We start from the raw sequence: 18,130 nt of genomic DNA on the forward strand, positions 1-18,130 counted from the left end.
GCCATCTTATAATGCAGCTAGCTTCCTACCATTAATAGTACAAATTAATAATTAATGGGGATTATGATGAATATTAATGTCAGGATAAGTAATTAACCCCATTTTACAAGTGAAGAAATACTTAATCCAGAAAGAGGAAAAGACATGCCCACAGTCATTCAGCTAGTTAACGGTAGAGCTGGCCCCACATCTTCTGAGGATCTGCAGACTTTTTGCTAATACCAGATTATCTTTCTTTGTCCTATCTTTTTCCAACTATTTGTTTCTCCTTTCCTATGTCATCCCTCAGTCAATAAACATTAAGTATGGGCCAGGTACTGTGCTAAGTGCTAGGTATACCAAGAAACTCATGACAGTCCCTTCAACCAAGAAGCTCCCCATGGAATGGGAGAAGCAAGATGCAAACAGATCTTTCCACAGACTGTGGAAGGAGGCAACCTCCGTGCATGGGCATGCCTTCTGACTCATCTTCCCCTGTACCCCAAGGCATCCTAAAAGAAATAAAGCAGTTTTACCTTCAGATCACCTTTAGCCATAGCATGATTTCAGGGTCATGAAGAAGGTATCCCTGGCCCTTAAATATCTCCCTCACTTGCTTGCTGACGCTTGAAATTTCTTTAACAGGAGACAAAGCTTCTACAATTAGAGGTAAATGGTGAATACCTAGGAGATTTAATTCATTAGTGTGAACAAGTTTCCAGGGTAAATGACTGAGTTAAAATCCTTTCCAGCTGAGTGGGGGAGATGGGTAGTTAGGAGAGGGCTCCAGAAGGCAGGAAATATTGGGGGTATGGAAGAAGGGATGTCATCAAAAGGAAAAGGAGGAGAAAGGAGTGATTGGAGACAACCAAGATAAACTTCCCTGGCCTCAAGTGGTCCCTGTTTATCTTCATCTTAACCTGGGGTCTTAAATAGATAGCTAGATAAGCAGACAGGTAGATGGAAGGATAGTTAAACTAGCTAAGCAGACAGATTTCAATATAATTCGTTTCCTTTGTGATCTTATGTATTTTATGCATTTTAAAAGATTCCAAGGAGGGGGCCATTAAACTTGCCCAGACCACCAAAGGAGTACATGGCAGAAAAAGAGGTTCTGCCAAATAAAGAACCATTCGTTAAATGACTATTAGGTACCAGGTTCTGTGCTAAGTGCTGCAGAAACAAATAATGGTGAAAGACAATAACCTACAGTCTAATAAGGGAAGAACCCTTGTCTATGCAGTCTCAGAGCTGGAAGGGAAGTCAGAAGCCATCTGTCTAAGAATCCCCTCTCATGCACACCTGGCAGGTGGTCAACCAAGTGAAGGGGGAATTGTCTTCGGAGGCAGCTAATTCCACTCTGGGATAGCTTGAGTTGTTAAGAGTCAAAGTTGACCTTCAAAACTCTCACCCATTTTGTCTAGATCTACCCTCTTCAAAAAAAAGCTGATCAGGTCTGATCTTTCTCCACATGAGAGCCTTTTGATACTAGAAAAAAGCCATCCTATCTTCCTTAAATTTTCTTCTCCAGGCTAAATATTCCTAATTCCTTCAACCAATCCGTGCCAAGACAAACAGAAGCTTTGTGGAGTATTTCGTCTCCTCAAGACAATGAATGTGTGCCCTTAGCTGGAATATGCTTGCCAGGTCCTGATCAGAGCAGAAGGTACAGGCTGCTTCCTCCCCAACCCCAAAGGGGCAGGTTGGCTGAGCCCTTTTCCACCTGGGAACAACTTCTTTCCAGCAATGCTAGGCAACAAGGGATCTCCTCAGAGGAAAACTTAAGGGGAAAAAATAAGACTAACCCTTCACCAAGGCTTAGCTTCTTCTCAGCCAGTACCATGGGAATGGGATCATGCAGGGACATGAAACACCTGGGCTTGGGCCACTCACTGGATTGAATGTGGACTCCCCCTGGTCACTGTTCATGCCCTCACTTAAATCCATACACAAGCCATCACCCTTGTGATTTCACTGGGCCTCTTTGAGAAGGAAGAAATGAGAAGATCCATGCCTTTAATTGGTGGACGAGGGCACAAAGTTTCCACTTCCATTTTACCTTGGGACTTCCTCAGAGAAGGGACTTTTCTTGGTTGGACAAGAGGAGCAGCCACTAAGTGCTGGGGTTGACTGCCTCAGGCAGGGAACTGGAGAAATCTCAGCTTACACCATCGCCATTATAGAGCAGGCCCCAGAGAAGGCAGAGACGTGAACTCTGAAACACTGGCCAAGTCTCTTCTTATATTTAGCTCTCCAGAGGAGGAGGATGACACTGCCATGTACGTATCTCACTGGCAAAGTAGGCATTGTACTTTTTATCTGTTTCTCTCCCACCAAAAAACTACCCTATTGGAGAGATTCTAAGATATCTGTTGGGATAATCCCTGCCTTTCAGGTACGCTAAACTCTAAACCAGCACTAACACTGGAAAGCTTTTTTGATTGACCTGTGGGAAGCTAAGTGAGATGCCAAGATATCCTAGAAGACTTCTTCCTCTTCCAGAAGTGCCCAAGGATAGGGACTGCTGGGGAGACAGGGCCAACCCAAACTAAGAGGGGAAGAGAGGCAACCATCTCACAGTTAGGACCCTGTGAACTAACAATCCAGTAATGGCAAAAGCTCTTTCAAACAAGCTTTTTAAAAAAGGGGATAAAGCACATAAACAGCCTTGGGCAGTGCCATTCAGTCCCATGCAGCCTGAATACCTGCTCTGTAAGATGTGGAAAGTGTGGATGAACATGGTAAAAGAACATATATCTAGAGCCAGAAGGGAATATTAAAGGTCATCTGGTCTAAGTTCCTCATTTTACAGAAGAGGAAATGAAGGCCCAGAGAAGGCAGTGTAGATGTCAAAAAGGAAAGACGGCTAGGGTTTTGGGGAGCTTATGCTGGAAATTTTAATGTGACTGGACCTGCAATGGGGATATTTGGTTTGGAGTGTCACCTGCTTTTTGCCTGAGGGACAGGCGACTGATAGCACCTTGAGTCATAGATTCTGACTTGGAAGGGACCTCTGTGGTCAGCAAGTCCAAATCTTTCACTTCACAGATGCAGAACTTGAGGCCTAGAAAGATTTAGTCACTTGCCTAAAGTCACATAGGGAGTGGGGAGCGGAAGCTGCATTTGGACCTAGGTCCTCTAGGACCTTCTGTTTTCCATCAAAATCTGGCTTTCCTTCATTACTCTTATCCTTAAATGGACTATTAGCAGAGAGGTGTGGAGATGTCCAGCTAACCCACAGTGGTGGTGTTTGCTTCCTGCAGATGCATAGTCAGTTTGAGTGAAGGGGGCAGGGGGAAACAGATTCTGATTACATGAGAAAAGGGCCCCTCCTGGCCCCAAACTGATCGAAAACAGTTTCATTTCAGTAAGCCACATCCCCAAAGTCCTTTGGCTCATCCTTGCATTTCTATCTACCCTCCAGTGGGAATGATCCAAACTGTGGTGACCCCTTGGCATAATTTAAATATTTGATGAATTATTACTCTATCCCACTTTCAAGCCCAGTGCAGAGCTGGATTTCCTGTAGCTTTCACTCTGTGTGATGGCCGAGAAACAGGACTAGCCCAGAAATGAAGAAAGCCCCAAACACCAAACCAAGTCTCCTTCATCCACTCAGATCTCATCCCAAGGGGGAAAAAATCACGCAGAGAACAAAAGACCTCAAAGAAACCGAGAGAGACAGTCCAACACATCAAAAGTAACTTAAATGGCTTGTTAACTGGAACTGGACTAAGCGCCAGAAGGCTGGGGTTCTGGTTCCCATTGGGCCATTTCCTAGCTATGTGACCATAGGCCAAGACTGTTTCTCTGGGTTAGTTTCCTCATCTATGAAGTATATGAGTGTGTGTGTGTGTGTGTGTGTGTGTGTGTGAGAGAGAGAGAGAGAGAGAGAGAGAGAGACAGAGACAGAGAGAGACAGAGATAGAGACAGAGACACACACACAGAGAGAGAGAGAGAGAGAGAGAGAGAGAGAGAGAGAAACAATAATTTCTACAGCTCCCCAACTGGACTATCCTGGGGATCAAGAGGGGTAAGGGGTATAAAAACCCTTCAAGAGCTGGAGACAAACCTAATCTGATCAACATATATTTATACAATGCCATGTTATTCACAAAGTACTTTTCTCAACTATAACTGCCATGTTGCCGATGAGGAAACTGAAGCCTACAATCACACAGGAAGTAGCTGAACTGGGACTAAAACCCAGGTTACAGACCACGGGATTTAGAGTTAAAAAGGATCATCTAGTCTTACTTTTAATTTTATTTTGCAGTGAAGAAAACTAAGGCCAAGGGAAGTTATATACCTTGTCCTTAGACCCTAAATTTCAGGGTTGTGACTCAAGCAGTGTTCTTTCTACTTTTCCATCTTGCCTTCCTACTATAAGTGTAAAAGTGGTATGATGATGAAGATGATGAAGATGATGAGGATGATGATGATATGCCCCTCAGTTTCTTTTACTTCAAGACTGTTGCGTGCACCATCCTCACCCACCACCCAATCTCTGCCTCTCTTCCCCTGTCATGGAAGGAAGAGGTGGTCTGAGTCTGAGTCACTGACCAAGAAACACTTCTGACTATGGACAGAGCTAAAGTATGATAAGCTGGCCATACTTGTCTTTCCTCCTGGCTTTCTCCTTCCTGGGTATGCCCAGGTTCCTTTCTCACCTAGTCCCTAGATAGAGTCCAATGCCTTCCTAGCTCCTTCTGAGTAGCAGATGAAAGAGGGCTCTGTAATTTGCAGGGGTATGTAGGCATCTAAAGTAAGAAATAGGAGAGCAGCTCTTAGATTCATCTAGTCCTGGGTTTTGTTTGTTTTTTTTTTTAACTGAAACCCAGAGTGGAAGAGTGACTTATCCAGTCACACAATAATTTACAGGTAGAATGAGGACCAGAGCCTACAACTGCCAGCGACCAATGTGACCATCGTCCCAATGGAAAGGGAAGGTGGAGATTTCTTCCTGCTTGAGGGGAAGTTGCTTCCTTGAGGGTTTTGGGGGGACCCTGCGGCTTGCTTTTGCTGAGTCCTGGAAGATGAGTTTGGGCAGTTTTCCCTGGAAGCTGAATCCCTCTTCTTGCTTAACGAACAAACCAGGACAATGAAGTCATAGTTGCTGCCACAACAGTATCTGGTTTTTTGTTTGTGTCGTTTCTTGCTTTTCTCTATCTTTTACCACGTCATGCCTTCTTCCTACAGTGTAGGCTAGCAATTAAAAGCGAGCAGCCCTTGGGCTGAATTAACCCCAGCCTCCCCTCCTCCCTTCATTCCACCCCAAAACCCAATCCCTACCTGCTTCTGTTTGGTCTGCAGGCCCTGCCATCTCTTGCTTCTATCCGTCTCACAGCTGTTCTGGGCCACCCGATATCTCTCTTGGATAGAACACGGGGTGGAGGTTACCCCACAGATCTGGTCTGTTTGTCTCTTGCACACTCTGAGTGCACACCACACACAGCTCAGTGCAGTACACAGCTCTGTTCCCTCTCTCCCTAAGATTTTAGCTGGCACCACCTCAAGAGTCTTCAGGCGTGTGAACTCCTTGTTATGTGAACTGAACTCTGCAGAACCCTGAAGGAGGGCCAGGCTGTCTTCCAAACCGGTTTGTCCATCCCTTACCCTAGCTGAGTGCAGGGGCAGCTGGACAGGATAGCACAGGCTCATAGAAGACTGTCAAACGGGTTGGATCTCTCTCTCTCTCTCTCTCTCTCTCTCTCTGTTTCTCCATCTCTCTGTCTCTCCTAAGAGTTTAAGAAAATCATACCCTCTTACTCCATCCAACCAAGAGAACTTCCCTTGCTCATTTCAAAATTTCCCCTTGGTTACCTTCCTATATTCTGATAATTATTTAAAAGCATTGCCCTACTCCTTGACAACTACTAGGCAGTATATTTCTATCCAAAGGAAACTACTTAGAGAATTAGCCACTTAAAATTCATAATATGAATAGAGAGCTAGCTTGGGAGTCAGGAAAATCTGGGTCCAAATCTTGCCTCTGGCTCAGATTGGCTCCGTGACCATGGCCAAGTCATTTAACCATTTAATCATTTAACCAGATCCTGAGTGTCTCTAAGACTATAAGTTACAAAGTAGGTGTTAATTGGCACTGATAAAGAGAGGGTATCTCTATAGGGCCAATCAAAAAACCCTCAAACTAAATAATTACAACAAATACCTCGAAGAGCTCTCCCATCTCACTCTCCTGACTTGGGAGTGAGGGAGGTGATGGTTTGGTATGAGGAAAGTTTAAGAAGGAGATCAGTAGGTATGGTAAACCTCTCCTGTGAGAGGAAAATGTGATGGAGTTTTTTGGTATGCATAGAATCATAAGAATTTTAAAGCTGGAAGGAGCCATAAGAAATAGATCATCTGCCTGGAGGAGTAGAGGAGATAGCATACATTAACAAGTGAGGTGGTAAAAACAAATGCTAGCCAATACATTTTTTTAAAGATCATTTAATTGAACACTCATTTTACAGATGAGGAAACTAAGGTTCAGAAAAGTTAAGGTGTTTAAGAGGTCCCCCAGTGAGTGGCAGAGTGGAGACAAGGCTCGAGATTCCATCTACTTTATTCTAATATTGGTCAGCACTAGTTCTTTCCCAAGTTAAAGACTGGCATTGCCCATCCACCTCTGTCCCTCTCAGGAGCCAGGTGGCACCAGCAAACATTGCTCTTCTCCCAGACAGATAATGCAAACTGGTGCCAATGCCTTCAGCAAGATGCCCAACCGACTGCCAGGGAAGGAGGCAGCTCCTGACCTTGGCTTTCCTAGGCCTAGATGCAGGGACAGCAAAGCAGGGATGCATCACAGATGCTTGGAATGAGAACAGCCACACCCCAGCGACGGGGTGGAATAAGGTCAACTGCATCGCTATTGATTCTCCAATGCCCTCTTTTTAGGTGGCTTTTTTATTTTTTACCAGACTAAGAGCCTGCCTGACAGCCAAAATCCTCCCCGTAGAACAACGGGAGCTATTCAGGCCAGACGCCACAAGAGCCTGGCTCCCCAACCTCTATCCAAGTGAATTTTGGCTCTGAAGCCGGTGTTTTCTATTTTGCACGTTACAGTACTTCCTTGGGGCTAAATGCCTATTGACAACCACTCTTTCTTGAGGAGCTGGAGGGGGGGTAAAGAAGGTTTATAAGGGAATCAATTTCTTCCCTGGGTAATTTGCTTTCTTCAGAGATCTCACAGCCTGCCTGGTTCAGTTCACTTAAATGAATCCTCCTCCTAATGGCAGAGGAAAAAAAGAAGAAGGGAAGAGGGGTGGGACCTCATTTAACCAACAACTGAAGGGAGGCTGGAACCCCTCGATGAAGTCTTAGTTCAAACCCTCCCCTTGACACTGAAAAATCCCCAAGCTGCTTTTTGGAATACTTGAAACCTTGGGGAGGGCCCTGGTATCAAGCTGGGGTTAAGAAGTCACTTTTCATGCCTGTTTCTCCATGGTTGGTGGGCAGCAATCCTGGCCAGAAGAGCCCCCTTGCCATCCGAGCCTGGGCCCTTCCTATGACTCCATAGTCCTCTAAGCTGCTCCTTCCTCTGGATAGAGGGGAGGTCAGCCTGTCCCTTAACTCCCCACAACACTCCTCTAGCCATCTGCACAGGGCCAATCCTAGACAATATTGTGATTACATGAGCACTCACCAGGGCCTGTTCATCCCTACAGAATCTTGCTCCCAGAGGATTGGCAACCAAGCTTTGCTAACCTTGGTGAATAAAGCCTTAAAATATCCCCTGCCTTTCAAGGGTCTTCATGTTCTAGTAGGGAGGACTCAGGAAAGCTCTTTAAGATGAGAAGAAATGAGTCTAATTGTCCCAATGACTATCATTCTCTCATCAGGGTCTATAATAGGGGGTAGAAAACATTTCTGGTGACAAGAAACAGCCTCTCCAGGCAGCCACCTACTCTGTCTGTATCTAAAGGTCTTTCTCCTTGTTCTATTTGAAAGCATGTAAGGAATCCCAGCTTTGGCTGAGGGCAGAGCTAGCATTCACTCCGTTGAAATGGACATCTGTCCTCTCAGAAGTCTGGCTTGAACAGACTTTTATCATAATAGCTCTATCAATACAAGGCCCCTAAACTGAGCGAAAAGAACGGGTGGGTGGGTAGGGATGGGAGAGGAAGGTGTGGAAGAGGAGTTTTCCATAGGAGTCTATGGTCTCTTAGTTCAAGAAGTGAGACAGGTATAAATACAAAAATATTTAAAGAACATTTTTTTTTTTGTGGTGACAGAGCTGAAGGTAAAGTGAGTGGCCACGAATCAGGGAATGGCTAAACAGATTATGGTATAGGAATATGACAGAATATTACTGCAGCTAGGTGGCATCATAGTGGGTAGAGCGCCTGGAGTCAGGAAGATTCATCTTCATGAGTCTGGCTGAGTTCAAATCCAACCTCAGACATTTACTAGCTTTGTGACCCTGGGCAAGTCACTTAACCCTGTTTGCCTCAGTTTCCTCATTTGTTAAATGAGCTGGTAAGGGAAATGACAAACCACTCCAGTATCTTTGTCAGGAAAACCCCAAACTGGGGTCATGAAGAGTCAGACATGACTGAACAACAACTGAAAAAGAAATGATGAATATGAGGAATTCAGAAAACCTCATGAAGACTATTATGAATTTAGAAGGCATTATGGTTCAAATGAAAAGAGAAGTGCATTTGGAGCCAAAAGGACCTGAGTTCAAATCCCAGCTCTATCAACCTCCCTGAGCTTCAGCTCTGTCACGAATAAAGTTGGGGAATTGACTAACATGATATGCAAAGTCTGTGATTCTACGGCCTGATCCAGAGTGAACTAAAAACCAAGAAAATAATCTATGTGATGATTGTAGTGATGGAAAGTGTCCTTGGAAGAAATCATACTTCCAATCATTACAATGTCCAATTTTGATTTCTGAAAACTTCTGAAGCATACCTGTCTCCTTCAGCAAAGGGGTGGTGTTCCATGGGTGCAGAATGAGGCATGCACTCATACATAGTGAATGTGCTGATTTGTTTTGATTAACTACACTTTTTGGAAACTAATTCTAATGGGAGAAGGTGGCACGCCCTTGGGAAGGAACAGTGGTGTAAAAAAAAAAAATTCACTAAAAACTTATGAACAAACTTCAAAGTGCTATATAAATAGCCCTTTCCCCTAAATCCTACCCATTCAGTTTAGGGGCTTTGTGTCCATAGAGCCAGAGTCTGTTAAAGCCAGGTTCCTGAGAGGGCAGCTGCCCATCTCGAGCAGTGGATGATAGCTCTACCCTAAGCCAGGGCTGACATTCCTTACACATTTATGGAAAGAGTCAAAAACACGTTAGACCTTTAGATATAGACAGAGTAGGTAGTTTCCTGGATTGGCTGATTCTCTTGTCCCCCCAAATATGTTTTCTACCTCCGATCCTAGTCTCTGATGGGAGGAACTAGAGAGAAGTCTGCAGATGCAGCCTATGTTAAGTATGTCTGAGACCTCATGCTGCTGCTGCCCCCATCCCATTCGGCTGCTGTTTCCATCTGCACCTTGCTAGCCCATAGGCTTGTCCACCCAGCAGAATGCATGCCAGGCCAGCTGGCAGGTAGTAGAGACAGCAGGCAGAGCCTATGGCTTGAGTTTGGTCTCCACGGCTCCTGAGCCTAGGAGGCAGAGACTTTGGGAGCTGTTTCCTGTGACAGTTAGCCAAACCAGAATGCTAGCTCTGGTGATGAGCAGGAAATCTGAGATGCACAGAGAGATGGGGTCTGATCTATCTAGAGGACAAACCTGGGAAGCAGGAGGTTTGTTTGATCTACTTCTGCCTGCTTCTTCTAAACTGCTGTGTGACTCAAGGTAGGTCCCTTCACTGCTCTTGGTCAATGATTCCTCATATGGCAAATGAAGAGACGGATCAGATGTGACACCTCTGAATTTTAATTTCTGTCCTACATGGTGGGGAGATGGGGCAAGGGAAATGATCATGAACAGCTAGAAACGTTGCAAACTTAAAACCAGATGCTTACGTGGCTACTGCTGTTGGTTTTATTACTGTCCAGATATATTCATTGAGCAAGGAGAGGCATTGAGTCTCCAGGTAAAAATGCCTGCTTCATATTTCAGGATGCAGCAAAAAGAAACCCACAAGATTCATCTGAAATTTTCATGGGAACAACTTCTCCCTTAGCAGAAAGAAATTTCTCTTCCTTCATATGACCATATTAGTAGCTGGTACAGAGAAAATGCTTGAAGACACAGAAATTAATAGATATAAGCTGAAGGTCAATAGGCCTACAGGGCAAATTACTCCCCTATCTCTGGGACTCAGTTTCCTCCATTTGTAAAATAAAACCAGATAAATCCAAGGGCCAACCATTTGTTTGTACTTGCACTCAAAATTCACATATTATATCTTAATGGGTGCATTGTTATTGAGAGGGAGTTGGGAGGGCATTAAGGTCAAGATGGAGAATGAGGGAGAGAGGAACCAGACACTGACAAGGAAAAAAGAGGCCAAGAGGAAAGACCAGTATTTCTAGCTGACTAGGCTTCCATTCATCCTTAGAGTTTTCAGGTCAGCATGACTCAGGCCAGCTCTGATTCCCCAGAATTAGGAAGGAGAGACAGTGACCACTGGGTAAAGACTGGTGTCTGTAAAAGTGGGGCAGAGAAGAGGAGTGTTTCCAGGTACTCAGGCCAGTGCTACTCTAGGATGTCCCCCTCAGTCCCCACCATGAGAATGGGCAAACAAGGAAGGGTCCCTCCTATTCCCCCAAATTATCCTGGAGCTTCTATATCTTCACATCCCTATTGGCGGACCTATTGTGATTACCATCCAATCACTTCCAAGTTTCTCATCTCCATCTATGGTGCTTCAACATATATCCAAGTCAGGGAGAGCGGCTCATCCACTGATTTTGTTCAGGGCCGCACACAGGTATACATCTGCCATCAGCACTGCAGTCACACAGACTTCAATCTTGAAATGTTCCTGAGTCCTGCTAGCAGTAAGGACAGGGAGTCATCTGGCTAGCACAGATCTCTCTCCTTTCTGACCCTCCAAAAGTATACACCACATATTCTGATATGTCATTACACTTCAGTTGACCTTATATTTCCTTAAGTTGTTCATTCAATAAGCTTTTTACAAGGCTATGCTACTGTTCCATGAATGTTAGCTTTGCCTTTCCAACCACAACTTTTCACATAATAATTGATTTTCAAAGATCATATAAGCACCTCTCTTTTCTACCAGCGTGTACTGCTAAAGGTTTAACAACTGGCTTTCTGGGGAAAACAAAAAACCATGTACAAAGAATACACTTTTAAGTTTAACGTTCATGATTAACATTTTTTTCTGCTCTTCTTTAAACAATCAATAAAACAGAATCAAGCTCTGATTTGTAGTGTTTGCCAGTATCTGAAGCATAAATAATCACAGTGGAAATTTAACAATCAGCTCTCATGAGCTAGTTCCAGCTGGCTCCAGCACACCCCTGCTTGTGTCCCTCAGGGGCATAGCGAAGGAGTCCATGAATACTCATACACTTGAACTGGTGGCTTTAAATACAGGGCTGAGCTTCATTACTCCCACATGGGCTCTACTCTCCCTGAGAGACATTCAATATCTATCTTTACCATCTAGTGAATCCTCTAACCTGTTTTTATTAAGTACAAGTGGGCCTTGCTCTAGGAAAACCAGACATAAAATAATCTGAATGTATAAAACAGATCAAGTTTAATAGGTAAATGAGGTTATTTTATTTTTTTTGGAGAGGGAAGATCATTCATATCATAAAAAGATATATTTTTTTGCAAGATCAAATGATTACCCATAGGATTCCTTTAAATACCAAGCCTTCTTAGTGCATTTAATAAAAGTCAATTTACATATAACCTTTCCCAGGAAGAAACATGTGACATAAAGTAAGGCTAACTTGTATGTCCCATATAGGCTTTTTAATCTATATCAATACTTCTTGTCTTAAAGCATAAGCTCCCAGGGTACAGGAATCATGTCTATGTCAGTGAGCTCTCCATCAGCGGTGCTGTTCAAGCAGAGGAGAAATTAAACCCCCTATCAGCAATGCTGCAGAAGGGATTCCTGCACTCACTCGAAGGGAAGCTGGACTCAATGATTTCTAAGGTCCCTCACCAGCTCTGAAATTCTATAATTCATTCTCTCAGGATGGAACTGGGACCAAACAAGTCATTAATTCTTTTTTTATGACACTGAAAATCCCCAAGTAACACATTCCAGCTTCACCTAGCATGCCTGTCCCTTCAGAACACGGCTCCAATTTACCTCCCTGGTCTTCTCGCTCACATTATGGTACAAAACAAAAGCTTTCCACCACCAAGGTCATGCCCCTCAATGTCCCTGTCCCTCAGCCAAATGGTGTCCTACATGTTCCCACCTCAGTGTTTTTGCTCACGCCTCACCCAGAATTCCTTTTCTTTTCTCCTCTGGCCATACAAGCCCCACCTCCTCCATGAAGCCTTCTATGACTCTCCAGCCACGTGACATTGGATTGCTCTGATTTTCTGCATCACTAATTATCTCTACTGTTAGTTTGGTAGGAGGAGAAGGAGGAAAAAGGAAGAAGGAAAATGAGAAGAAGAACAAGAAGAAGAAGAAGGAGGAGAAGGAAGAGGAGGAGGAGGAGAGGAAAAGAAAGAAAGGAAGAAAGAAGCAGAGACAGAGAAACCAGTGGCTATGGGAGGGTAGGGTTTGGTTCCTAAATGGAAGACCACAAAGGCACAGAAACAGAAAGCAGAATGGGAACAGGAAGGAGAAGAGTCCAATTGGGCTGCCATGTAGAGTGTGGGAAAGGAAGTCCTATGAGATAAGGATGGATAGGTGAGTTGAACTGGATCGTAGGACTTTGACGCTAGAGTCAGAAGCCTATGTTGGAGGCTTGTAATATAGTGGAGAAAGCGCCAGACTTGAATTCTAGAAAACCTAGATTTAAGTCAGGAAGATCTCCCCTCAGATATTTACTAACTGTATGATCCTGGGCAAGTCACTTACCCTCTCTATGCTTTAGCTCTTCAGCTGTACAATGGTGATGATAACAACAGTATTTACCACACAACACTGCTGTCAAGGTCAAATGACATATTTGTAAAGTGCTTGGCAGTGCCTGGTGCACAGTAGGTCTTTAATAAATGCTCATTTCCTCCCTCACTTTGATATACCATAAGAGTGAGATGATGAGTAAGCCTTTTACGCTTTCTTGGCCTTTTCTCATCTGTAAAATGGGAAACCTCAGGATCAGAGAGCTAGAAGGAAACTGAGTGGTCATCTCTCCAAGTCCTTCATTTTAAGGAGAAGGAAACTGAGGCCCAGAGAAAGGCAGTGAGCTGCCCAAAGATCATATAGATAGTGAGAATCAAAGCCAAGATGTGCACTGCCTCAAGTCCTGGGATTTCAAATCTAACATTCCCACACCAGCAGCTTCCAATGAGGTCCAGGGACTTCCTCTACCCCTGGAGTCTTTGAAGTCAAAATTATTTTGATAGTATTAGGATATTTTGATTTCTAAGACAGCAAATATTTAGAGCTAAAACCCACATAAACAAAAGCTCTTTGAGGAAAGGGGGTGCTCAATCATTGCTCAGAGGCCAAAGGGGTCCTGAGACACAAAAGTTTGTGGACCATTGGACTGGGCCATCCATGCTCTTTCAATTTCATAGAACTCTTGTAAGTATCAAATGAAATAATGCTTATATAGTCTTCTTGTTAAGCTGTCCAATATAAGTTACCCACCCATCCCCCCTCCAACTCCCTCTATACTCCTCCATCTATATGGTGTCCCCAAAGTCTTAGTGCAGTTTTCTGTTCCACCTTAAAACTATATAGGTTTCCCTTAAAATGGCACTAAGACAACCCCCCCCCCACCATGCCATTAATTTAGATCCTAAAATATTTTTGAGAACTTGATCAATAAGCTGTATTAGTACAAAAGTATTCTCATACACTGAAACTTGGCCTACCATCACTCTGACATGGCATAAGCCTGTTATAATCTAAGAACAAAGTTTTAAAAAAGTGGCCAAGCCGAATACTCATGATCTCCAATCTATGGGGCAAAAAAAGCTTTCAAAATGGTGAGATTTAAATAAGAAATTGGATCATATGTAAAAAGGGTAGGAACAGATGATCCCCATTGTTCTCCCTGCCTGTTACTGGAGAGGCTGTCCCAGAGCTGGTTTTAGTAAACCCCCACAGGAGGAAGCTCCATTCTAGTACTTTCATTCAACTATACAAAGTAGTGGTTATTTTTGGCCACCTGGGGAACAGTTCACAGAACATGGAATATCTGACAATCGCAGCAGGATAATGACTTGTCCAACAACCATTTCTATCTGAGTTCCACTAAATGAGAGTACAAGGATGATTTTTAACTCAATAAATTAAAATTAAATGAATAATTAAATGGATAATTTAATAAAAATAAATTAAAGTAAATAAAATAATTTAATGATATACTTAATAAAAATGAGTTAAATTAACATAATAACAACAGTTATTCTCACAACCTGAGATTAGATAGTGTGAGCTGAGCAGGTGTGGATCTCCAGTGATATCCACTGTTTGCAGAGACTAGTGGGTCTCAAAATAAAATCCTGCCATGGACCCAAGCCCAGATGCTTCCCCTAAATAGTTCTCAGTGCACTTCCAAATTCTCTATGAAATGCCTTCTTGTGCATCAGAATCAAATATTCCCATTGCCAGAAGGAGAAACCAGGTCGTTTAAGTTGGGGACTTTTCACATAGACTTTTAAAAGGCAGTCATCTCAACCAGGGACATGAGTAAAAATCGCACTAGGGCTTGCTTCCCTTCTGTGCTGTGTAGGGCAAGAAACCATCTTGTGACTTCCATTGGGTTAAACCCAGAGATGTACTTAGGGCTCAGTCCTGTGCTCACTGCTGTGTAGGATACATGAGAAGGAGAAGAGTGTTCCCTGCCCTTGGGAAGCTTAAGGTTCCCATGGAGAAACCAAAATAGCAGCCAGGGAGTGATGAGAGAACAGTACAACAGAATATGTGATAAAGGGTTAAGATGAAGGATACAGAAGATGACAGCTGCAGAGGTGAAAAGAACAGGAGTCAGAGAAGACTTTTTCAAATAGAGGAGGAGCTGGGTTTTGTTTTCCTTTTGCATCCGGACTGCCTTGCACCCAACAAGTGCTTCGCAAATGTTTGGTGAATGAATGGGTAAAATGGACAGAGCGGACATGAAGAAGGACCAAAGAGATCCATTGGAGAGGAGGATGCCCTTCCAATAGAGACCTCAGCTAAATAATCTCAGACCTCCAAAGAGAAGACCACACAGACACACTCTAGTGTCTACCAGCCTCTTCCTTCCCTACCTCGGAAGGATGGTGCAGAGAGGTTCAGAGCTGAGTCCTTTTCTCTATAGATCCCCTTGAGGCAATCTGGGAAAGATTCAACCTAAGCCAAATTTAGTCCTATAGAGAGCAAGAGCTCACACTTCTATAATACTTTAAGATGTATAAAGTGCTATTTTATAAGGCAAATAGCACAATATTCGCCTCCTTTTTTTTTTTTTAACCAGATTAAGTAACTTGTCCTTAGGGATACAGCTGATGTTCAACCATGTGATTTGAACCCAGGACTTCTAACTCTAAGTCTAGTATTCTTTTCACTTTCCCCTGTTAATTTTCTTGACTCTGCAGTTAATGAATGTTTTGAAAATGCAGTGTCTTCAGTGCTAGAAGAAGCAAAGCCAAACCAGGTCAAGCTGGAGATGAAGGGAGGTTTGGGGTGGGTAGAGAGAGCTGGAACATGAAGGTCTTCTGCAGTCCCTTCCTCTTTCAGAGTGGGTTGTTCTTCCAGGCAGCAGAGAGATAGTGATTAGAAGATGCTCATTTGTTTAGGTCTCTGCAGTGTTTAATCACCATGTGTGGCCTCCCAGGAAAACCACTTTCCACTTTCTGTTTCTGATGGAGTATGTAAAAACATGATACAATACCAGGCAGGCAAGCTTGGTGCCGGAAGAAACACTGGATTTGGAAGCTAGGGGACCTGGGTAAAGCTCCAGCCTCTCTCACTTACATTTAACCTCCTTGGCCTCAGTTTCCTCATTGGTAAAAGGTGAGGATTGGACTAAGTGGCCTTTGAGGCCCCCTAAAGCTCTAACTCTATGATCTGACAAAAAGGGAATGGCAAAGGCAACACTGGCTGGTGACTCATGGCCAGGGAATCAGGCTGGGAAAACATGGTGCCTGTGAGGGTCCAGGAGCAACTGGGAAACTGCTGGCAGCACGGAAACCCCACATAAGCTATTGTAGGCCAGGTGATTTCATTCATGTTTCTTACCCCAGATTCTTTCTCTCCTTCTTGAATCACTTTGCAAAATCTTCCTAAAACCTGGCTCTCATTATAATACTCAAGAACTATAATGGCAGAGTTTTGCCTACTGAATCAAATCGAAACACTTCCCTGTGGCTACCCACATTCTCTATATTTTAGCCCCATATCACCTCTCCAACTATTTTCCCTGTGATTCCCCAATATGCATTCTTTGCTGTGACTATACTGCCCTCCCACTATCTCTGTCTGTCTGTCTCTCCCCCAACACATACATAAGTTTTCCTGACCTATTACTAGAGATATCTCTACTGTTTCCCACACTTCTGCCATAAAATATTCCTAATATATAGTGAACCCACACACTAAACTTCCAGTCATAGAATTTAAGGGCTAGAAGGGATTTCAGGAGGCCGCTTAGTCCAACCCATCTATTACCAGAGCAATATTCCCTTCTAGAGCATCTCCAACAAATGATCTTCTAGCAGATAAGACCAAAGATGAGACCCTACATTCCTGAAAAACTTTCAATGACTCTCTACGGCCTACAGAATTGATCCCAAACACAGCCTAGCTAGCATTCAAAGCCCTTCAAAATACAACTCCCACTTACTACTCTACCCTTATCTCAAATTATTAACCTTTCAGGATTCCCACCCTAAAGGTCTCTAGCCAAGAGACAGTAAACTTGACAAGGTATTATCTTGTTGCATCTTGTTCGTAGCGCAGGCACACAGTCATAGGCACATGGAAGAATGAAACAAGGATGAAAGCGACAGTCAGGCCCATGAAGAGTGAGATTTTTCCACACTGACCCTAAGCACTAAAGCAGCAGGGAAGAGGGTCGGCAAATAGGAGAGTGGTGAGGGGAACCTTCACAGAATGGGCGGGGCTTGAATTGACCAACAAGAGCCTTCACTCACAAGGGAGAAGCTCAGACTTTCAGAATGGCCATCTCCAGCACAATTCTCCCTCCCCATGTCCAGAGGAATCCAATCACAAAGAAGCAAATTAAAAGGATGAAGAAGTCATCAAGGATGGCCCTAGCTTGGAAATTTTGGTTCCACAGGGCAACAACATTTAATGGAGCTCACATCATCCATCACACCAAAGCCAAATCGTAAAGATGGTGGGCATCTGATTCAACTAACATGCCTGACAGGAGAGAGGTCCTGGCTGTGTGCTTCCTACCCTTGCCTGCAAATTATAACATCACATACAATTCGATTATTCTGACTGCCATGTTTATCTCGAGACAGGAAACATTTATCGGCCATGGTCAGTGGCTGGCTTCAGTTCCTCCTTTTCATGCTTGTCAGGTTGTTTCTCTAAATGGAGTCATATAAGGAGAGGAACTTGCTTTGCCCTAAAGTTCAGGTAGCCACCCATAGCCCAGGACCCTAAGACCCCTCCTCTGATTACTACTTCCCTGCTAACGCAGAAGGATCCTGACAGAGAGCCACGTCTCTATCTCTCCTCCAAAACATCTTCCTTTCAGTCCCAGTTTCAAGGAACTAAGAAAAATCTTGATACAACAGACCTGTTTATGCATCTTGGGGTTGGAAGATGACCCTAGAGAACATAAAGTCCCACCCACAGTTGTATGAGAAGCTTGTTTACAACACACCCAAGTAATTATCCAACTTTTGCTTAAAGACCTGAGGGGAAGGGGAACCTGATGCCCCTCTGGGCAGCCCATCCAACTTTGCAATAGCTTTAATTGTTGGGCAGTCTTAATAACAAGGCAAAATTGCTCCTGATTCTACCCTCCGGGCCATCAGGAGCAAGTCTAATCTCTCCTTCCATGTGACAGACCTTCAGACACTGGAAGATACTAATCATATCTTGCC

At 43.8% G+C, this 18,130-nt stretch overlaps 1 protein-coding gene across 18 annotated transcripts in view; it reads right to left on the minus strand.

The window, feature by feature from the left end:
- The window catches only part of ZMIZ1 (zinc finger MIZ-type containing 1), a 439,750-nt gene that overhangs the window by 84,427 nt on the left and 337,193 nt on the right, over positions 1-18,130 (minus strand). The window contains exon 1 of one of the 18 annotated variants that reach the window (XM_072628052.1): positions 5,273-8,061. The exons of the other annotated variants lie outside the window; for them this stretch is intronic. Within the exon in view, the coding sequence (XP_072484153.1) occupies positions 5,273-5,303 (31 nt within the window). The 5' untranslated portion in view covers positions 5,304-8,061. Of the gene's footprint in view, positions 1-5,272; positions 8,062-18,130 lie in introns of those variants that run through there. 18 annotated transcript variants of the gene reach the window in all.

Source organism: Notamacropus eugenii, chromosome 1, assembly GCF_028372415.1.
Source record: "Notamacropus eugenii isolate mMacEug1 chromosome 1, mMacEug1.pri_v2, whole genome shotgun sequence".
NCBI lineage: Eukaryota > Metazoa > Chordata > Mammalia > Diprotodontia > Macropodidae > Notamacropus > Notamacropus eugenii.